At 38.8% G+C, this 23818-nt stretch overlaps 1 protein-coding gene across 1 annotated transcript in view; it reads right to left on the minus strand.

Moving 5' to 3' along the window:
- Positions 1-23818, minus strand: part of ankrd55 (ankyrin repeat domain 55) — a 144508-nt gene that overhangs the window by 21422 nt on the left and 99268 nt on the right. Inside the window, exons 11-13 of the mRNA XM_069923079.1 lie at positions 12193-12377; positions 2678-2845; positions 6-670 (exon numbers count right to left, since the gene is read on the minus strand). Coding sequence (XP_069779180.1) covers positions 6-670; positions 2678-2845; positions 12193-12377 — 1018 coding nt within the window. The remainder of the gene's footprint in view (positions 1-5; positions 671-2677; positions 2846-12192; positions 12378-23818) is intronic.

Genomic DNA, 23818 nt, shown 5'->3' on the forward strand with positions numbered 1-23818 from the left:
GTTACCTTTAGCATTGCTATGCAAGTAGGGAAGGTGAGGATGATGTGAGAGTTCCATATGTTTGGCTCTTTCTTGCAGAAAAACTTCCAGCAACTTTGCTGAAGAAGGAGCAGTCCATGCTTTGTGAGGCAAAATATGATTGGTATCTTTAGCCCACAAGCCATCCAAAATTTGTTGAGTACTGGTCCGATTCTCAAACAAGTCATGTTCACTGCGGCTTTTTTGAGACCTGTGTGCGAAGTGATGTGCACTAGATTTACTGTCTGTGTCCTGAACCATGCAGGGTGAATTTGAAAACAATGGATTGTTAACAGTTAGAGGTGGAAGGCTCTCAGTTCGTAAGGGGGGAAGACTCTTGTATATTTGTTTTCTGCTTGATGGCTGGCGTTTTCGAATGGTTAGTTCTGAAGTTATTTTCCTCAGTCTATTTTCCTCTGCTTGTTTCTCTGGGTCATCACAATTGTTGGGATCCAAGATGCAATCAAAGGTTGTTATAATGTCATCAACTTCAGAAGTTTCATCTCTTAGAGTCTTGTCCTTGTTTTTATCTTTCCGAGTGATCCTTTGCTCATCTTTTTTCTTCTTACAAGAGAATATCTGGTTCAACACGCTAAAACGACCCTCTTTCTTCTTACTGCTTTGGACAGTTTGCCATCCTATTGGGTCAGATCTGTGGTCAATAATAGCATAATCAACAAGAATTTCTAAATAGATTTCATCAATTTCTTTAATTAACATTTGAAGTAGTGGTTTTCAAACTGCCCCCCTAAACTCACATTCAACCTTAAGCAATCCCTATGCCATAAGAGCTCTGTGATTGGTAAGGGATTGCTTAAGGTGGTATGTAAGTGGGAAGGGAAGATTGAGAATCACTGCTCTGGACCCAATTGTTAATGAAATGTTTTGCTTAAGAAAAATTGTCATTGGCCCATTTCCTGTGGAGTTATGAAACTGTGCACATATGGAGCCAATTAGGTACGATTAAAACAGTGGTTTTCAAACCTTTTTCTTTCCACTCACATACCACCTTAAGCAATCCCTTTCTAATCACATAACACCGACGGCATAGTGATTGCTCAAGGTGGAATGTGAGTTTAGGGGGGCAGTTTGAAAACTACTGATTTAAAGCATAAAATAACCATAATTTTTTATTGTTTTATGTCTTGTTTTACAGGTATGTTATAGTTTGATCATTAATGAGAAACATAAATCTTGTTTTATAGTTTTAATTCCTGATTTAGTTCTTGACTTTAAAAAAAATTATTTGCATTTTTTTTATTAACTAAGCACCTTGAAGCCTCTTGTCTGGTCAGAGTTACTGATTTGCTTATTTGAAAATGTTTTAGAGCAAGTGTATTTGTTTGGTGCTGATTCTATACGAAAAAGTCATTGTGACTATTAATAATCTGAAGAACTTGTTATTTTGTGCATTTAATTCTTGCTTGGATTATTCTGCAAAATCAACTGAGTTCTAACTGTTTCTATGGTTATTTAAGTTTATTTTCAATGGTGTTGTTCACAAGAAAATTACAGGAACAACAATATGTCCACTTCCTTGTACAAAACTCAAAATGGTGACTAGATGTGTATGGTGACACCACAGTAATGCTATTTGTTCCATTTGTATTGTCTCTGCATCTATGGCTGGCCTGCCTCCTTGCTGATTAACCCTGTGACTCCTCCCCTTGGAATTCCCTAATACAGGTGGTTATGCCCAAGGCCCTCCTCCAGTACTAACCCTGGAATCAGGCCAGCAACATGATTGCACGTTCAGTCCTATGGGAATAAAAGCCTGTCGTTTGGTAACTTCTAGTCTTTTGAAGTTATTGATAGCGTATCAATGTGGTATTAGTTTCAACTGAAAACTCAGACCATTCTTCACATATTTTCTTTTTTTTAGCGGTGGACAAAGCTTGTAACCTCTCAAGCTATTTCATTTGTTATTAGACTTTTATTTATGCTTTAATATTAATTGATTTTCCTTGGTTTTGTAAAATGTTTCTTAAAATAGCACGATTTTCCTTTAATATTCTCTGTGAAGGTAGCTCAAAAATGAGGACAACTTAAAGATGCTGCAGGAAACAGAAATATTTATTGAGTGAGGTCAGAGCATCTGTACGTGACTGAAAGCTTGGGTCAAAGCCTTTGGCATTGCAGTCTCATCTCCAAATAGCATGGCTTTTAAGAGAAAGGGTCTCACCTTGTCATTGGTTTAAACATTATTCTTTCTTTAGCTTTTGATAGATTGACATTCAGTTTCATAAGTACTTCATTCAATTCACCAAAACTAAAAAACCTTGAGGTGGAAAAACTCAGCGATGCATGAAATCTGTATTTGAATATATTTGAACTGAAGAGAGATTTGTACAGGAGCCTAAAGACGAGCACTCAACAGCACAAGGACAGCTTCTTCCCCGCTGCCATCAGATTCCTGAATGATCAATGAACCACAGACACTGCCTTACTTTTCTTGCTCTATTATTTATTTTTCATATTTATTGGTATAAGATGGTTATAATATGAACGTTTACACTCTGATACTGCTGCAAAACCCTGAATTTCATGGCTTGTTCATTACAATAAATTCTGATTCTGATTGTACTCTAGCTCAGGGCAATGTATTATTTATCCAACATTCTTTTCACATGAATAATTAATATGCTTAGATGGAACTTACCTATTTTCCTGTGAGAAAAGCTTGACGCATGCTGTGTGCCCACAGTATGTTGCATATGTCAAAGGAGTGTTTTCATTGATATCTCTTGGACTGCTGTCCACGCCTAACTCGATCAAAGATCGTACGCAGTCTGTCTTCCCTGCAGCTGCAGCCCAATGAAGTGGTGTTCTAGGGAAATAATAAAACACATCAGAAAAACAAGATTTTTTTCCTCTGAATGGCTAGTAAATATCTAAGTGATGCTTAACACTTTGAACATTGATGAATGATTGATCAGTTGCTTCAGTACGTGCAACTCTGGGAAAGCCATGTGGTGAAAATTACATAGGAGATATAGTAAAATCCCCGTGATATGGAATTCAAGCAACTGGCAGCCTCAAGGAACCGGCAAAAAAAAATCATGGAAAATAAATAGGTAAAAATTACAAAATTTTAAAATTGGTTCCCCCAGTGCTTAGTTTGCCAATCTACACATCACGCAATCTCAAGCAACCGGAAAATTCACTTATCTGGCATTTACCAATCCCCATAAGTGCCAGATTTGCGAGGTTTTACAGTATAAAAGGTAAGAAATAAATTTCCGATGTTATGGACCCTGGACAATTTTTTTTCAGACCAGGAACCTAAGGCGGGAGAGAGAGGATCGTGCGCTGCGGTGAAGCACTGAAATAGTGCTGGGAAAACTGACAGCTGAGTGAGAAGTGCTGAAACAAGGGCTGGGAAATGTCAGGTGTCTGAAGCATGAGTGTCATGTGCTAGAAGCCAGTGGGTATGCGGAAAGCACATCCACTGTAATCAACCTCTCTCCACCAATCAGGAGCGTTGAAGGCATGCACTGGGGTAGTTGAAGAGCTCAGTGCACTGAGTTTTGAACAGGTTGGTCAGTTAGTCGGGTGGTTGAAGGGCAGTAAGTCAGATGGTCAGTCTGTGTATGCGTACTCACCCAGCAGTTTCAGCAAACAAGAGGCTGAGTTGTTACGTTCATGAGTGTTAGCATTGATGTCGGTAACTGTCTGTCAGTGTGCTCACCCAATAGTTTCAGTGTTAGCACTGTTGTTCTGACAGCAGTTCGCACCACTCGGATACCCAGAGTGTTTGTATCTGACCTGGGCTTCCCCATTCTCCTTCCAGGAGAACTTCATGTGACAAGAGTCACTTGACGACATAAAACAGGGTGTTTAGAGGGGAAGTCTTGTGTGAAAGAAAGTGGGCTTCGGAGCCGTGAACCTTGTGTAGTGACTAGGAGCTCACTGGGTGAAAATTCCCGTGTGAAGAAATCAAAAGTGGTTGTTGCAACATTCGAAACTCAAGAAAGTTGTAAGTCTACAGTGATCATGACCATCTGTCTCCACGTCCAATTAAATGACCAGCGTGCAACCAAATTAAGAATCCCAAGCCTGGAGACCAGAATCTGCAAGCTGTTCTCTTTTGACTTAGGGACTTGACATGACTGACTTGAGATTTTGTTTTGTGAGATTTCTTTTTGGGCATTTTGAGTTTGGTCTCTAAAGGACTGGGTTTCTTTTCCCCCCCATACACCTTATAAAGTATTGAGTATAGGAGCTGGGATGTTATGGTAAAGTTGTATAAAACATTGGTGAGGCCAAATTTGGAGTATTGTGTGCAGTTTTGTTCATCTAACTATAGGAAATATATCAATAAGATAGAAAGAGTGCAGATAAAATTTACTAGGATATTGCCCAAACTTCAGGAACTGAGTTACAGGGAAAGGTTAAACAGGTTAAGACTTTATTCCCTGGAGTGTAGAAGAATGAGGGGAAATTTGATAGAGTTATTTAAAATTATGAGGGGGGAAAGACAAAATAAATGTAAATAGGCTTTTTCCATTGAGGGTAGTTGAGATACAAACCAGAGGACATGGGTTAAGAATAAAAGAGGTGGGGTGGGGAATGGCCATGCTAATGAGCAGAGCAGGTGTTTTGAAAGAGCTCGCCACAAAATGTATTAAAAAGGGTTTAAAAGCTCAAAAACCTGAATTTTATCATCAAAAATGGATAAAACTGGTGCAGAATGACAGAAAAAGCAAAAAACAAAAATTGAAGTAGTAACAGCTTGTAGTGCTATCAATCAACCACATTAGACAGAGAGTTGTGATTAATAGGCTTTAATCACCGTAAGACATCAACACATCTCACATGTTGCTGGCCCGGTTCCAAGGCAGGTACTGAGGGAGGAGTTTGGGTGTAACAACCTTTATAGGGTTTTCTGGGAGGGAGGAGTCACAGGTTCAGGGTGTGGGCCAGCTCATACAATAAATACATACATACATGCATTCAGCAGGGGCCTTGGAACTGCCTGAAGCCAGCAGAGCAGGGGAGTCAACCCAAGATATAGCCTTCATCCTGAACATAATGGAAACTTTATGCAATTGTTTTACGAGTATTGAATCAGCAATGAGAGATACATCAGAGAAGGTAATGGAAATTAAAGAAGTTGCAGAAGAGTTAAATGAAGAAATGACTCATTCAGAGGCTGAGCTGGTCAAAACAAAATACAGACTGAAGGCACTGGAAGAAAAAGCAAAAATATGGAACACAGAAAAGAAAGGAATGATGGAAAAATCAGTCATATGGAAAATTTTAGTAGACGCAACAACATAAGCATCATTGGACTGAGAGAAGGAATAGAGGGAAAAGACGTGGTGAGTTTCTTTGAAACATGGATCCCACAAATGCTGGGACAAAATAAGTTAAATGCAAAGCTGAAAATTGAAAGGGCTCACTCGACCCTCAGTCCCAGAAGAACCGGCAAACAGCGATCACGACCAGTTCCGGTAAAACTTTTAAGTTACCAGGAAAAAGATGTAATCTTGGGAGCCCATTAGTGGCCCATTAGTGGTGGACAATTCAAAAGTAATGTTTTTCCAGGACTTCAGCCCTACCTTGGTCAAACAAAGAAAGGAATTTGATGAGGTAAAGAGACAACTGCAATCTAAAAACTTTAAAACAATTCTGAGGGTGGATGTCTCAGAAGGTGATCGATGAATTTTCATAAATAAAAAAGTGGAAGAATTGTAAAGAGAGTTATGAAAAGATTAAAGTCGCCAACTGAAAGGACTGAAAAGACCATTTCAAAAGGGGACTAACTGAAAGATATATCTTTTTATTTGTACTAATAGCACTGAGCCATCTTGTTCTCACTGTTAAAATAAAAAAACATTGGTTTATATGGAGAGCTCTGAAAAGACAGAAAGGTGGCCAGGAAAGCAGCAAGGTGGGAACTTTTACTTGGGAGGAAGATGGTGCTAGGAGAGGAGCAATTTTAAAAGATAACGCCAAAGGGAGGGTTTCTTCTTCTTCGGAAGAACCCATGGGCTTTTTTTCCTGGGGCTTCTGGGTACTATTGTCAACATCATTGTCAGAGCTAGGGATGTGTGTGTTTCTTAAAGGGGAAATGTATGTGTTGGAAATGTCTTTTAATAGGGAAATGTTATGATAGTATTTAGAAAATTGGGAAGGTATTATTGTTAAACAATATTTGTGTGAAAAATGGTATGGACAAAACTCTAAAATTTATTAATCTTAATATTAATGGGATAAACAGGTCAGTGAAGAGAAAGAGGTCGAGAGAGAGGTCGAGAGGTCGAGAGGTAGAGAGAGAGAGAGAGTATTCTTTATACTCAAGGGTGCATGAGTCACATACAAGGATTGACTTATTTTTAATGTCTTCCCAGTTAAAAAGTAGTGTTAAAAACAGATCACTGAGCAAGGCTTCTATCAGACCATTCTCCATTAATATTAACTATAGAAACAACTCAAGGGTGCATGAGTCACATACAAGGATTGACTTATTTTTAATGTCTTCCCAGTTAAAAAGTAGTGTTAAAAACAGATCACTGAGCAAGGCTTCTATCAGACCATTCTCCATTAATATTAACTATAGAAACAATGGGAAAGCAAGAGAATGTGTACAGATTCTGTCTCAATACTACATTGCTTAAAAGAACAGACTTCTGCAAATATATAAAGAGACAAGTAAGAATATTTTGTGAAACAAATCTGATATGGGACACACGTAAAACATATTTAAGGGGACACATTATATCCTGTATGAAGAATCTTAAGAAGAAACATATGACAGAAGTAAGAGTTTGGAGAAGGATATTAAAGAATTAGAAAAAAAATGAATGAACAGAGTCCAAGAAGAATATAGATTACTGGAGAATAAAAAGAAAAAATATAATACAATACAAACATATAGGACAGGAAAAGCTATATTAAAATCTAAACAACTCTGAGTTGTGTGAATGGGCACACAAAGTTTTATCTTGGCAGATTAAAACAGATATTCCCTTCACAAGGCCCTGGGAACTCTATAGACTAATAAATCACTGGAGGAGGATGGATTTCCACCTGAGTTTTATAGATAATTCAAATAATTATTAATGCCCCTTTTAATGGATGACCTGGACTAAGCTGTGGAAATACAGACCCTCCCAGAATCATTCTCATCCACGGTTATTACAGTGTTACCAAAAAAGAACAGGGACCCACAAAAACTTCATCATTCAGACCATTATCCCTGTTAAATGCTGATTATAAGATACAAATGAAAGTATTGGCTAATAGGTTAGGACAATACTTGCCAAAACTGATGCATATGGACCAAGCAGGATTTGCTAAAGGAAGGCATTCCTCATATAGTCTAGGAAGATAATACACATGGCTAAATCTGAACAAAATCCAAATATTACAGACTTCCTAGATGCAGAAAAAAAGTATTTGACTGTTTGGAATGGCCATTTAAAACATTGGAAAAATTTGGTATAGGCAGAACATTTATAAATTGGATAAAAACTTTTATACCTTAAATCACAAGTTAAAATAATAATAATCAGATGTCAGCAGTGTTCCCCTTGAGTAGATTGAGCAGACAGGGATGCCCCCTGTCCCTAGTGCTTTTTATTTGAGCAATTGAACTGCTGGAGGAGATAATAAGAAGGGGTCCAGATATAAAGGGCTTCAAAATCAGGCAAGAAGAACACAAAATCAATCTATTCGCTGATGATGTGCTATTGTACCTATCAGAACTGGCTAAATCTTTGGAAAAATTACAACACTAGAAAAATATGGAAGAGTATCAGGCTACAAAATAAATGTGGATACAAGTAAAATAATGCTATTAACAAACTTTGAATATGAAAGATGACAAAAAGGAAATACATTTAAATGGAAGATGGATGGAATAAAAAAATCTTGGAATAGCAATTGACAATATCTTGGAAATCTATACAAACCTCTTCTTCTTGGGAAGATAGAAAGAGACCTACAGAAATGGAAAGACTTACCGATTACTTTGGTGGGAAGGGTTAACTGCATCAAAATGAAAGTGATGCCAAGATTGCAATAGCTTTTTCAGTTGCTGCCTATTCCATTACCAAAAAATTTAAAAAAACTACTAAACAACTATATTAGACAGTTCCTATGGAATAATCAGGTACCAAGAATTACGTTGGAAAAAGTGACATGGAACTATGGGCTGGGAGAACTTCTAGATTTCAAAAAATATTATCTAGCTTCACAGGTTAGATTTCTCGCAGCCTTCTTCACTGAAGACAGCTCCCCATCTTGGGTTCAAATGTACTCAATGAAGGAAGGAGAAGCAAAGGACTTTATCTATAAATGGAGTTTCAAATCACTAAAGAAAAAAGACTGACAACCCCATACTAATGTGATTAGAACATGGCAAGAAATTAATGAATGTATAAGAATAAAGGGATATCAATAAAAACATAATTGTGTAAAAATATGTTATTGCCTATGAACGTGGTCAATAGAATATTGTATTTATGTTATGACAAATGCACAAGATATATTAAGGACTGTTACACAGAAGGAACTCTGATGTCCTTTGAACAATTAAAATACAAATGCGGAGTGGCCAATGGGACCACCTTCTTTTTTCTCCAGCTTAGATCATTCTTAAGAGAAAGATGGGGATCAACGTTGACCCATCTGAAAGTAATGAAACTGAATGAATGATTTGGATGGGGAATACACCCAAATTTATAACAAAAATGTACTATGCTCTCCAGAGCAAAAGTGCAAAACCAGGGTTGCAGAGGTCAAGGGAAAGATTGGAGTCAGACTTGTGGTGATTTCAGAAATAAGCTGGTCAGATTGGTGTAAGGGCACCATGGCATCAATTATAAATGCAAGATATGGACTGGTTCAGTATAATGTTTTACACCAATTATATCTTACCCCACAAAAGGTACACAGATCAAAAGCCAAAATTTCAGAGATGTGTTTCAGAGTGAGACTGAGACAGGAACTTTTTTATATGCTACATGGTCATGCGTGAAAGTGAGGCCATTTTGGGAAGAAATAGCAGAAAAATTAACCAGGATAACAGGAGTGGCCTTCATGGGTGACCCAGAGTTATATCTATTAGGTAATTTCATGGAAATAAGTGACAAACTGACCAAATATCATATCTCATTATAAAAATAGCACTGGTGGTAGTGAAAAATGTATCGCGATTACTTGGATGTCCTACTCCCCTCTACTTATAGCCCAATGGACTGCAGAAATATATATATCTACTGTATAAAGAGCAATAAAAATATTCTGTATGGGTACAAATTAATTACAATGTATCCTAGAATAAATATGAACATCACAACTAATGATAAAGAGAGAGAATTAAATTTTATAATCTCTTGGTCCTGCCGAAAAAAAAACAAAAGAAAAATTACTGTAACTAACTAATTTTAAATCTATACTGTGACAGAGTGTTTTGGGGTCCTCTGGACTTGTAACAATATCCCCTAAACTAAAAAGAGAAAAATCTGCTGGGACGCCTTAAACCAGCAATAGGGTAACAGTAATGGTAAGTTGGTTAATTGTCTTATATGTAAATAAGTAAGCTCAGGAAGAGATTATAAACATTTTGTAAACATTTTGTATGTTATAGACAAAATGTAAAACACTATTATTTATTAAAATATTCCATAAAAGTGTGCCACATCAGTTTTCAAAACATTACATCTAATCTTCTCAAGGTTCAAGCATGATAAGGTTTGGTCTTTCATTGTGCATAGCTGGGAGGGATAGATTCATTCCATCTTAGCACAATAGATCTTTTAGACATTAAAGTGGGAAAAGCTATCACATGGCAATCCAACACCTATAATCGACTGATCTGTATCACCACACAAATAAAGCTGGAATGGGATGAGATTGAATCGTAAGCAAGAAAATATGGGAAAATGCATTAAAAATTTCCTTCCAACAGTGATCTAATGCTTAACAGGACCATGGCATCAATTATAAAACATATGAAATAAGGAAGCAAACCCATTATGACATCAGTCACATAGAGTTGATTGTAAGAAAAATCTTAGCTAATTTATCTGTGGATAAATGTGCTCTATCTACTATCTTGAATTGAATAAGTAGATGTCATGCACAAATGGAAGAGAAATGGACCAATTTTAAACACTTGGTGCATATATCCTTGGAAAGAATAGTTTGTAAATCGTTCTCCCATCACTCTTACTTTTATTAATAGAAATGCAATGTATTTTAGAAATTAATCCATAAATAAAACAATGCTCTGACCTTTGCATTTTCTTAATTTCTTCATCCACATTTTAAATAAAAATCACAAAGAGCAGGGGTTCGAGAACAGATCCCTGCAGAAAGCCACAAATTACTGACCTCCTGGCAGAATATCTTCCATCTACTACCACATTCTGCTTTCTGCAGGCAAGTGAACTCTGAAACTAAGCAGCCAAGAATCCTTAGATCTCATGCCTCATGAATTTCTTAATGAGACTACCATCAGTGACCTTGTCAAGTGCCTTGTTAAAATCAATTTCTTTTGTCACTTCCTCAAAACAATTAGATTCATGAGGCACAACCTGCTCCTCACAAAGCCATGCTGACTATCCCTGAGAAGACCAGGTTTTTCTAAAAGTGTTTAGTTCCTGTCCAGAAGAATCCTCTTCAAAAGTTTGCAGATCACGGACATAAGACTCACTGATCTGCAATTCTCAGGCTGTTCCCTATTACCTATCTTAAACAAGAAGATTACAATTGCCATTCTCCATTCCTCTTCTATCTATCCCATGGCCAGAGAAGATGCAAAGATCATCACCCACACCCCAGCAATCTCTTCCCTCAATTTCTGTGGTCACCTGAGGTATATCCTGCCTAGTTCCACGGTCTTATTTATCCAAATATTTTTAAGAAGATCCAGCATTTTCACTTTCTTAACCTTGACTTATTTCAAAACATTAGCCTGATCCAGACTGACTTCACATTCACCAAGGCCCTTCTTCCCAGAAAACGCTGAAACAAAGTATTCAAAATTCTATTTCTTGTCATTGTAATAAAACTGTGTCACATTACATGAAATTGCTTTCATCTGCTGTAAGGCAGACAGATTTGCCATCAGCAGAAATTGCCTGTAGCACCTCTTACAGTTAGTTGAAAGAGAAGCAAAAGAGAGTCCCCCTAGAGTCACTGAGTCTCTGTAGATTCACCTCCAGCACCTCTTCAGTCTTCGCAGCCACACAAAGTCCAGTCCATACCACTGGCAACCTGAGCCCCAGATCCAAACCTCTCATACGGTCAGGAATCCTTCAGCATTCTTGGCAAACCCTCGCATCCTAGTTCTGATACCTGTTACCTCTTCAACCAGTTTTGAGCCTGTCTCCAGCAGTCTGCAGCCTGGTGCAAGTCTCCCAACAGCAGTCTCCAGCATCCCACAGCTTTTGAGGGTTCCTCACTTCAAGTTGCCAGCAGCCCACTGCATGCATTGGTCCCTCAACCGCAGAGCCTCCTCACTGGTTTGCCGCTGTGGTCACCGTCCCATGGGTCATCTCCTCTGCTTCTGCTTCTCAGGCGGAGATGATCTCTCCATTTTCTGGTGACCTGTACCAGTCCTCCACTCTCCTGGAGTCTGCAAACTCTTGTCGCTGCTGCCGAACAGAGGCGCTGCTAGATTGGGCGCAGGCCCTGTAGTTGCAAGATTTTAAATAAAACTACTGTCGGCTCCTTGAATGAATCATTCAAAGCCTGTGCGGAGCTGACAGCAGTTGATTGGGCAGTTGGACCCCACAGGAGCAGTGAATCTTGCTCCTCACTGGTCCATACCGGTGGCAGCACTGCTGTTACAGTGCTTCTCTACCTCCCCTGCCTCAGTCACATGTTTTCCCCTCCCCCTTTATCCCGAATCGGTCCCATCCTCATTCTTGTCATCCTATTCTTTGCATAAGTGTAGAACATTTTAGCTTAGGGTTTCCTGAATCCAACTTGCCAAGGTCTTCTCATGCCTGATTTGAGCTGTTTTTTTAAAAAGTTCCTTCATTTTTCAACGAAGTTTACTTTGAAGAGTCGGCAAAAATTTAATGATACTGGGATGTTTGGCAGAATTCTGGGATAGTTGATGTCTCATCTTTAGTATGTTTTGTACTGATATAATTTTTATGCCTTTCTTACAAGTAACAGAAACAAAATGTATTACATTATTTGGAATAATTACAGTACCTGTCATCCACATCAAGTGACTGCAAATTGCATTCTGGTATTCTTGCTAATTCATAGATGATATCACTGTATCCAGCTGCTGCTGCTATATGAACACTTGTCTTTCCATTTTCGTCATCATAGTTAATTATAGATGGGGTCAGATGATGATCCAGAATGATAGATGTCATGACTCTATTCCCACTCTGATAAAAAGCACAAAGTATTAATATTATATATTATTGTAACATTTAACAGTGATGGCAGTCTTCAATTTTCCGGTGTCATAATTTGGGTTGGATCAAGAGAGTAGCATTTAAAAGAAGTTCATTGTGTTTATTGACATACTAGATTGATATTGTTCAGAAATGTTATTAGTTTACCTGCAAAGTCAGTTATCATTATTAAAGTATTAAAGTTTCACACCATCACTAAGTCTTGTACCCAAAAGTTATTTGGCAATAGATTTCAAACTAAAAGAAAATCATTATCTTCTATTCTATATTACATTAGCTTCCCTGCTTAAAAGAAGCCAAAGTTGAAAATTATTCATAGCTTTAAAATTATTTTCAATGTTCTAAAGTAAATTTCACAAGACATAACCATTAATATAGATGAATGTGAATTTATTAATTTTTGAGTTTAAAACAGACAGGCATAATGTTACTTAGCTCATAATAGATTGGGAAATGTTGATTTGCAAATAAATCTGGGTGTTACCGAAAGCAAATTGGCAGCTGCAAGAAGCTGTTAAGAAACCATACAGTCCTTGGACCTTCATTATAATATGTTTTGGGTACAGGAGCAAAAATTCTTACTGCAATTATGTGGAATGTTGATTAAATCACAACTGGAATATTGTTCGTTCACTTTACTGAAGAAAGGATATGTGTCCTGAAATAACTGCATCAAACATTCACCAGATTCATTTCTGGGTTGGTAGCACTACTACATGTGGAGCGATTGGACTGATTAGACCTGTGCTCACTAGAATTTAGAACAACGAAAGGAGATCTCATTGATATATACAAAATATTGACAGATCTCAAAAGATAGGATATTCCAACACATTGGGGTATGTAGAACTAGTAGCCAGAGTATCAGAGTAAAATGTTTTGAACTGAGTTCTGAGCTCTGTAGTGAGAATCAAGAGTCCTGAAGGTTGTGTTGCCTGCCCGGAATCTGTGTTCAGAGCATCTCAACTGACCTGCAGAAGAATTTGGAGTGGAAGGGGAAAGATCCAATTGTCATGGTCCTTGAAGCCACATGCAAATTGGCACAGGTTTAGAAGTAGAAGTCTTAGCTCAAAGATTAGCATGGAAGAAGTGTGCTTGAATTTGTGGGACACTGGCACCAGTATTGGGAAGAGGGAGCTGTTCTGATGGAACTGGCTCCATCTGAACCATGCTGGCTCCAGGGCCCTGGTGAATCACATAACTAGGGCTATAGAAAGGGTTTTAAAATAACTGGTAGGGAGGTGGGTGTAAATTATTGGAGAAGTATGGATATCACTAAAGGGAAGGAAAGCACAGGGTAGGGCGTTGAAGTCTACAGAATAAAAAAAGGACAGAAGTTTAGAAGAAGATAAGAATTTAAATGCAGGCAACATGGGAGATAAATGTGAAAAGGGCACTGAACAAGGTGCAGTTAGAAATTGGCAGATAGACATAACAGTGGAGGGATGGCTGAAGGAGCTAAACTCCATGGATACACATCCTATCAAAAAAACAGGGTGGCTCTTGTAATGGAAGATTTAAACTGTGTTCTTTTACTTCTGCAGCTGCAAGGCTGAGAACTTGCTTGTTATTTAGAATCAGCAGACATAATCTAATTTACACCATGAGGCCCAGGATGCATATTTAGTAGACACACCTAAATTCCACCATGGGGCCCAGGATGCATATGAATCAGTAGACATTATCCAACTTCCACCATGAGGCCCAGAGATGCAGTTTTCTTTTGTTGGTCGCAGACTGTCAGGAGACCTTGAAGATAATTAAATAATTTGTTCAAAGAGATAAGATCTGAAGTAAACAACTTTTGGGTAATATAAGCCATGGTCCCACTGCTGAAGTTTGAGACTCTCCAAGAGGTGGCAACATTTCTCAGCAAGAAGAAGAACTTCAAGAGTCCAGCTAACTTCTCGGTCAAGGGAGGTAGAGAAGCTGCTACTGGCACCCCGACAACCTATACAAGTGTGCAGTCTTGCCTCGCTTCGGCAGTTGGGACCAGTCCAGGCATTGATAAGTATAATTGGCAAAGGCTTGCATATTGTAGTGTGATTTCAGCTTTAGATTTAGTAATAAAGCCTTGTATAAACTGAACTGCTCTCAGTGTGTCTGTGTCTATTTTCTTTCGGTAGCTCAAACACTGTGACCAATCTAAAATGAACAAAATGAGAGGTATAAGTTTACCGAGACAATTGGCGCTGCGAGCAGGGTTGGTCTCAAGATGTTTTGCCGAAAGAAAGAGGTGAGCCCTGAGCAGTTATTGATTCCAGGATGGACTTCCAAAGACGATGGGTTTGGCATGTTGGCCAATATCCTGTCTTTGTTGGGACCACCATTAGTTGGGATGAGAAGTTAGACCCATCAAGTGCACTTCTGGGAGAGCGGGTTGCCACTCTCCTTTGAGAAAGTAAATTTCCTGGTAAAAAGGGGACACTGACGGACGGTTTTTGGCTGCAGGCCACAGCCTTATGCCACTCCGTTCAGCGTGAAACAGAATTAGTTCAAAGAGAAGTAGAATCTCAGCACAAGAGAGAGCAATTAGAGGAGGAGCTAGAAGCCATGCGACAACGCTGTTCCATGATGAGCGAGATTGTTTGCACCAGTCAAGACTGAGCCAAAGAATGGGAGGATATTAAACTCTGGCAGCAACTCTGTGCAGATAAAGAAAGGCATGGAGTAGAACTTGACCCACGTCGTATTTATGCCATGATAAGGAATGGCGATGATCCTGATGTAATTGATGAATGGGACGGGAATATCTGGAATGATGACCATGGTAATAATGCAGATACTCCTCAGCATGTGCCTAACATACTGCCCTCTCCACCTGCTGTTCACGCCCACCCCATAAGGCAGCAGACTTCCCAAACAGACGAAAGGGGGGATGATGTAAGGGATAGATGATTGAAGGGATAGATAGCCCGATCTCCCAAGCGGACCAGGGGAAAATACCCGAACCCCTGCTTATACTCTATGGCCTACCCCCTCTACGGGATGGCCTAGGCCTCGTCCCGTCCACTGGGCAAAGGACCCTGTGGGCCAAAGTGGGAGCAGAGGTCAAGAGCAGTCAATGATCCGTGACTTCTCTGTAAAAGAGCTGGCTGCCACTGGAGATCGATATAGGCAAAAGGCGGGAGAAACTCTGGCAGCCTGGCTCCTGCGTGTCTGGGAGCAAGGAGGGGGCTAATGTATATTTAACCCCTGAGGAATTGTTGGGATTAGGAACATTGACTACTGATATCCGGGTCACTGCTGAGCTGCGGGGTAGAGGAAGAGAGATGAATTGCTTACTTGCCACTCTAGGGGATGCCCTGCTACGAGTATACCCATCACCAGTAGATTGGGATTTACATTTACAGAACAATTAGGGCACCCCAGAGGAGGGTATAGCAGTAATTCGTCAACAGGCCCTGGCCTCTGCCTTGTATGCAGGGCGTATGAGGCTGTGGGTACATGGAGGGAGCCCTGATAAAGAGATATTCACAGCCGGAATGCATACCAGATTGGTTCGTTCCGCCCAACCCACTGTACGGGGACTGGTTCTGTCCAGAACTAGTCCACTAATTGGGCACCCAGTGACTGAGGCAGTGCACGCATTATCTGGGCTTAGAGAATTAGATTTGGGAGGTAAAATCCACTCACGTACAACCCAGATTAAATCAGACAAAGAGGATGAAAGGAGAGGGTCTGCTGCTAATAACGGACCGACAAGAAAGGACCTTTTTCTAACCTTGTTAAAGTTAGGCGTACCTAAAAGTGATATTGATGGGAAACCTACTGCGGTCCTTTATATGAGAAAGGCAGGGGAACATCATCCCCAGCTGTTGAGTCCTCCTGGCCCAGCTGTGCCTTCTGCTCCCACTGCTGCTCCTATCGAGCCAGCTTCTCTTGCTCCAGTTATCCGTGATGAGATACAACAAATGGTTAAAAAGGCTCTTGTGGATAATATTGGCATGTGGGCCCGGAAGCCCCCGAACCCTACGAAACCATGAGGGTGTGGGCAGGGCCCCCGTGTCTACTCTATTGAGACACGGCAGATACACGGGGACCAGCAGCCCTACATACCATTAACAATCCGTTATTTGGCCTTGGTCGACACCGGTGCGGAGCACTCGGTGATTCCTGGTAACCCCAACAAAAGGTATGGGTGGCACCAACAGGTAATGGCTCTCCTGTAAAAGGGGAAATAGTGACACCTGCCCAGGGTAACACTCGGTGGGTAGCTGTTGAGGGACAGGATGGTTTAGTTTGTTTAAATACTGAATGCTTACGGCATCGTGAGTGACATATATCAGGCTTCTTTGTTCCAGATCCTCCATCTTGTGCTCCTGCTGATCTGGCTTAACAGCTGCTTTGATGCCAGCAATTGGATTTGCAATGTCGAGGACGTTCCGAGGGAGTTGCCCGTGGGGAACACGGCCCGATGTATCCACTAATATATCTGATATCATTAAGCATGTTTCAAAATCTGTTTGTGAGCTTCAGTGTCTGGGTATTGTGGCCCACAAGGATTGTTTGAGCCTGATTGGAATCCATTTTCATGGTTAGCTGGTACATTTGGGAGATTGGGCCACAATATTCTACGTTGGTTTCTTGCATTATTGCTTATTTTTGTGCTTATTATAGTTTTAGTTTCTCTTTTTCGCTCCTTCTGTACTCAAATGCTTAAGTCTAGTGTCTGACAGTCTTTGACCAAGGGGTGGAATGTAATGGACGATTTAAACTGTTTTTTACTTCTGCAGCTGCAAGGCTGAGAACCTGCTTGTTATTTAGAATCAGCAGACATAATCTAATTTACACCATGAGGCCCAGGGATGCAGTTGTCTTTTGCTGGTCGCAGACTGTCAGGAGACCTTGAAAATAATTAAATCATTTGTTCAAAGAGATAAGATCTGAAGTAAACAACTTTTGGGTAATATAAGCCATGGTCCCACTGCTGAAGTTTGAGACTCTCCAAGAGGTGGCAACATCTCTCAGCAAGAAGAACTTCAAGAGTCCAGCTAGGACGAGGGAGGAAGAGAAGCTGCTATCAGCGTCCCGACAACCTATACAAGTGTGCAGTCTTGCCTCGCTTCGGCAGTTGGGACCAGTCCAGGTGTTGATATGTATAATTGGGAAGGGCTTGCATATTGTAGTGTGAATTCAGCTTTAGATTTAGTAATAAAGTCTTGTATAAACTGAACTGCTCTCGGTGTGTCTGTGTCTATTTTCTTTCGGTAGCTCAAACACTGTGACCAATCTAAAACGAACAAAATGAGAGGTATAAGTTTACCCAAGACAGCTCTGCTGGTAAAACATGAAATCAAAACCTTAGCAATAAGAGACAGGGTCAGAGGAAACAGATTCCTTTTTAGTAGAGTTGAAAACTGAAAGGATAAAAGATTTTGATAGCAGTTACATATGGACCTCCAAATGGCAGCCAGGATGCAGGGTTCTAATTAGCGAGTTCCTTCAGGGAGAAATCCCAAGTCTCAGTTGTCTCTGAGTGGCCTCTGGCATGTCTCCCAGCTCCCTCCTTCTCTTTGCTCCCCTCTCCTCTGCGGAAAACTTGGGACCGCGTGGTGATGGGTCAGGCTTGCAAGCGCTTGGCGGTGGGAGGAATGGGACAGTCCCTAGGTGTCCCTTCTCTGTCATTGTCCATCCAAATGTCCCCATTCCCCAGACAAGCATCCAGCTGCTCCCCACGCCGGACCAAGGCTCGAATTTTGATTGGGTTTGGTCACTAACCAGACTGATGGGCTGCCGGAACCTGCTGGAGAAGTGCATATTTCTAGGCCTGGAGTGAAGGTTCCAGCCCAGATCATTTACAGGGAACCAATGGCTCGGTGCCAGGAGGGTAAAACCAATTACAACAGCCAATGGCTCAAGGCCAAGTACAGGCAGGCTGGAGAATCCAGTCTAGGTAATTTACATGGAACCAACAGCAAGATGTGCACTAATGGGTGGGGCAGAACCAAACCTCATTTGCCAGCTAGTGTGTCCATTGAAGTGGTTGAAGGTGGGCTGGACGGACTACACCCCAGGATCTGACAGAGCTAGCTGATGAAATTGTGGACTCATTTGCAGTGATTGCTCAAGAATCACTAGATCCTGGAATGGTTCCAGGGACTGGAAAATTCAAACATCACTTCACTCCTTAAGAAGTGAGAGGCAAATGGCAGGAAACTTGTTAGTCTCACTTCAATGGTAAGCAAGCTTTAGAGTCCATTAATAAGGATGAGTTTTTGAGTACTTGAAAGCACAAGGTAAATAAACTGAAGGTTTTCTTCAGGGGAGATCGTGCTGGACAAAAATTCTTTGAGGAAGTAACCACAGGAGAGTCAGTGGATGTTGTTTATTTGGAACTTCAGAAAGCTTTTGACAAGATGTCACACCTAAGGCTGCTAAATAAGATATAGCATGGTATTATGGAAAGGTACTTGAATGGAGAGAAGATTGGTAGACAAGCAGAAGACAAGGAGTGCCTTTTCTCCCTGGCTGCTGGTGACTAGTAGTATTCTATAGGGGTTGGTGTTGGGTCTGTTACTTTTCCGGTTGCATATAAATATTTTTGATCATGGAATTGATGGGCTTGTGGCCAAGTTTGCGGATGAAACAAACATAGTTGGAGGGGCATGCAGTGTTGTTGTGTAGTGCACTAGGACTTCCAAATCTTGCGGGTTGAGTACTGTGAACAGATTTGGGCCCCATATCTAAGGAAGGATGTGCTGGTATTGGAGATCGTCCAGTGGAAGTTCATAAGAATGATCCCGGGGATCAGAGGTTTAACATTTGAGGGGTATTTGATGACTCTGGGCTTGTAATCACTAGAGTTCAGAAGATGAGGGGTGATTTGACTGAAACTTGATATTGAATATTGATAGGGCTAGAAAGTGTAGACCTACCTGGGAGTGTCTAGGATGAATAAAAGGACGTCGTTTTAGAACAGAAATGAAGAGACATTTCTTCAGCCGAAAGGTGGTGAATCTATGGAATTAGTTGCCACAGACAGCTGAGAGGTCAAGTCATTGGTTATATTTAAAATGGAGGTTGATAGATTCTTCATTAGTGAGGGTTCTTCATTAGTGGGGAGAAGGCAGGAAAATGGGGTTGAAAGGAAGAATTTATCAGCCATTGATTTGAGTGGTGGAATAGATTCGATGGGAAAAATAGCCTAAATATTCTCCTTTCTCTGATGGATATTGAATTGGTGTTTCTCCACCTGGTGGGTTCTTCAAGCAGATTGTACACTACTCCAGATTTGGCATCTGCAGTCTTTCATGTGTTTCCAGATGTCCAAACATAAAAGTTACCAAGAGGTAAAGAGAGAAAGCAAGAATATGGCATTAATCTAGAAGACTAGGCTTGATTGTATTGAATGGCAATGCAGATCAAAGGACTTAATTCTTGCTCAAGTGTTTCCATTTTTTATATCTATTATACTTATTAAAACAAATTTATGAAATCTTGCTTGTCATTCTTTAATAAGACTGATTTAATACAGATAAGTGCAAGGCGATGCACATTGGGAAAATGATTAAGAGAGGATATACACAATGAACAATAGGGCCTAAAGACCTTAGGGAGTTTTGAGGAACAGAGCTCCAAGGATCTCGAGAGCTGTCAGCATAGGTATATATTACCTTCATTAGTGCTGACATAGAATATTAGAGCAGAGAGATCATGGCACAACATTATAAAATTTTGGTGAGGCCATATCTTCTGTATGTTTTTACAACTCAGTTTGCCACACTATTGGAAAGATTGCACTGAAAAGAGGGGAGAAGTTTCATTAGGAGAGCACAGAGGAATGAGCATTTTTTTGTGATGAGAGATTGTAAAGACTGGGTTGCTCTTTGTGGAGTGGAGGAAACCGAGGAGATCCTGATCGAAATGTTCTGAGGACCATAGAATAGATAGCGGGAAACTTATCCCCAGCAGATTTCTAGCTGTAGGATATGATGAATTGGAAATCCATTCAATTACATGTAGACCCAGAATTACAAAGCCATTATTATTACCTCATTTATTTGAATGTCTCAAGTCAATCATACAACTTTTGATATCTAATTGACTGAATGTATAATACCTCTAATAGATTTCAGATTTATTGTCAAAATACATACATGGCATCACATATAACCTTAAGATTCTTTATCCTGCAGGCAAAGCAGAATTACCGCATCGATAGTGCACAAAAACTGCACTCAACGTACATAACTAAACAAATAAAGAAATATAAATAAACTGACTGTGCAATAGAGGAAAAAATATCAATAAAGTGCAAACGTCCCTGATTGAGTTTGTTATTTTATTTTTAAAATATTTTTTTTATTTTTCACACTGTGTACCATAACCACCCAAATACATACAAATATTTCCCTCTTAAATATACAGTGGCATTTTCTCCCCTTTTTTCCCCCTTCCTTCCCTCCCCACTTCCCACTTCCCCCCAAAACCAATAAACATTCAACATATACAATACAATAAAACCATTAAACAATGTCATCACGCAATGAAAATAAACAAGAAAAATGTGTCATCTACTTTTACACACTGGATCAAGTCATTTTGTCTTCTTATCATTTTAGGGTGTGGAGGTCCGCGGTAGGCCCTCTCTCCTATGTTCCATGTACGGTTCCCAAATTTGTTCAAATAATGTGACTTTATTTTTTAAATTATATGTTATTTTTTTCCAATGGAATACATTTATTCATTTCCATGTACCATTGCTGTATTCTCAGGCTCTCTTCTGATTTCCAAGTTGACATTATACATTTTTTTGCTACAGCTAAGGCGATCATAATAAATCTTTTGCGCTTCATCCAGTTTGAGGTCTAATTCTTTACTTCTTATATTACTTAGAAGAAAGATCTCTGGATTTTTTGGTATGTTGCTTTTTGAGATTTTATTTAATACCTGATTTAGATGTTCCCAAAATTTTCCACTTTCTCACATGCCCAAATTCCATGTACTGTTGTTTCCATTTCCTTCTTATAGCGAAAACATCAATCTGATAATGTTGGATCCCATTTTTTTAACTTTTGGGGCCTGATAACCAATTATACTGTATCATATGTAACCTTGTGTTTATTATATTCTTCATAGTTCCAGAACATAACTTTTCCCATATTTCATTTTTTATCTTTAAGTTTAAATCTTTTTCCCACTTTTGTTTGGGTTTATAGCTTATTTCATCACATTCCTTCTCTTGCAGCTTGATGTACATGTTCGTGATAAATCTTTTAATTATCATTGTGTCTGTAAACACATATTCAAAGCTGCTTCCTTCTGCTAATCTCAGTCTGTTTCCCAATTTATCCTTTCAGTTGATGGTATGCAAACATTATACCATGAGTTATTCCATTTTTGCACTTCATTTGTTCAAATGTTAATAAATTATTTCCCAAAAAATAATTTTCTAATCTTTTAATTCCTTTTCTCTCCCATTCTCTAAAGGAAAGGTTATCTATTGTAAAAGGGATTAGCTGATTTTGCATCAATAATAATTTTGGTATTTGGTAATTTGTTTTTTTTCCTTTCTAAGTGAATCTTCTTCCATATATTAAGTAAATGATGCAATACTGGTGAGCTTTTATATCGTACCAGCTTTTCATCCCACTTATAAAATATATGTTCTGGTACCTTCTCCCCTATTTTATCTAGCTCTTTTTTAGTCCTATCTGGTTTTTCCCTTGTCTGATAAAAATCTGATAAATACCTTAATTGTGCTGCTCTATATAATTTTTAAAGTTTGGTAAGTGCAAACCACCTTGGTTGTACCTCTCTGTTAATTTATCTAACCCTATCCTTGGTTTCCCTCCTTTCCATAAAAATTTCCTTATTATTTTCTTTAGTTTATTAAAGAATTTCTCTGTTAAGGGAATTGGCAACGATTGAAATAAGTATCCTTGGGAAGACATTCATTTTAATGCAATTTACCCTCCCTATCAATGTTAGTGGTAATTCTTTCCAATGTTCTAAGTTTTCCTGAAATTTCTTTATTAGTGGCTGATAATTTAATTTGTACAATTGGCTTAAATTATTATCTAATCTAATACCTACGTATCGGATTGCTTGTGTTTGCCATTTAAATTATGATTCTTTTTTAAATTCTGTATAATTCACATTACTCATTGGCATCACTTCACTTTTATTTGCGTTGATCTTGTATCCTGATATTTCTCCATATTCCTTTAATTCTTATGTAGTTCTTTTATTGATATTTCTGGTTCTATTAAGTATACTATGATGTCATCTGCAAATAAACTGATTTTATCTTCCTTCTCCTTTATTTTTAACCCTTTTATTTTATTTTCTGTTTTTATCAGTTCTGCCAATGGTTCTATTGCTAAAGCGAACAGTGAGGGAGACTTTAGACATCCCTGCCTAGTTGACCTGCTTAATAGATATCCATTTACTGTTATCTTCGCTAATGGTCCATTATATAATGCTTTAATCCAATTAATATATTTTTCTAGTAGATTGAACCTCTGTAATACTTTAAATAAATAATTCCATTCTATCCAGTCAAAGGCTTTTTCTGCATTTAAAGCAACAGCCACTGTTGGCTTCTTATTTCCTTGAACTGCATGAATTAGATTAATAAATTTACAGACATTATCCGCTGTTCGTCTTTTCTTAATAAATCCAGTTTGATCTTGCTTTACTAATTTTGGTACACAGTTGGTCAATCTATTTGCTAATAATTTTGCTATTATCTTATAATCTGAATTAAGTAGAGATATTGGTCTATATGATGCTGGTGTTAGTGGATCCTTCCCCGTCTTTGGTAGTACTGTAATTATTGCTGTCTTATTTGAATCTTGCAAGTTTTGTGTTTCTTCTATCTGATTCATTACTTCCAGGAGAGGAGGAACTAATAACTCTATAAATGTTTTATAGAATTCTATTGGGAATCCATCCTCTCCAGGCGTTTTATTATTCAGCAGCTTTTTTAATATATCTGTACTTCCTCTATTTCAAATGATTTTATCAGTTTGTTTTGTTCCTCTTCTTGCAATTTCAGTAGTTCAATTTTACCTAAAAACTCTTCTATTTTATCATCTTTCCCCTTGTTCTCAGTTTGGTACAATTGTTCATAAAATTCCTTAAAGTTCTCATTAATCTCCATTGGATTATATGTAATTTGTTTGTCCTTTTTCCTTGATGCCACTACAGTTCTTTTAGCTTGCTCTGTTTTAAGTTGCCATTTTTGTGTGTTTTTTGTCCTAGTTCATAATACTTTTTCTTTATTTTCATTATGTTCTTCTCCACCTTATACGTTTGTAATATTTTGTACTTTATTTTTTTGTCTGCCAATTTTCTTCTTTATGTTATATCATCCCTTGTTGCTAGTTCCTTTTCTGTACTTACTATTTCCCTTTCCAACTGTTCTATTTCCCGATTGTAGTCCTTTTTCATCTTAGTTACATAAC

This window comes from Narcine bancroftii, chromosome 3 (genome assembly GCF_036971445.1).
Source record: "Narcine bancroftii isolate sNarBan1 chromosome 3, sNarBan1.hap1, whole genome shotgun sequence".
Taxonomy (NCBI): Eukaryota; Metazoa; Chordata; class Chondrichthyes; order Torpediniformes; family Narcinidae; genus Narcine; species Narcine bancroftii.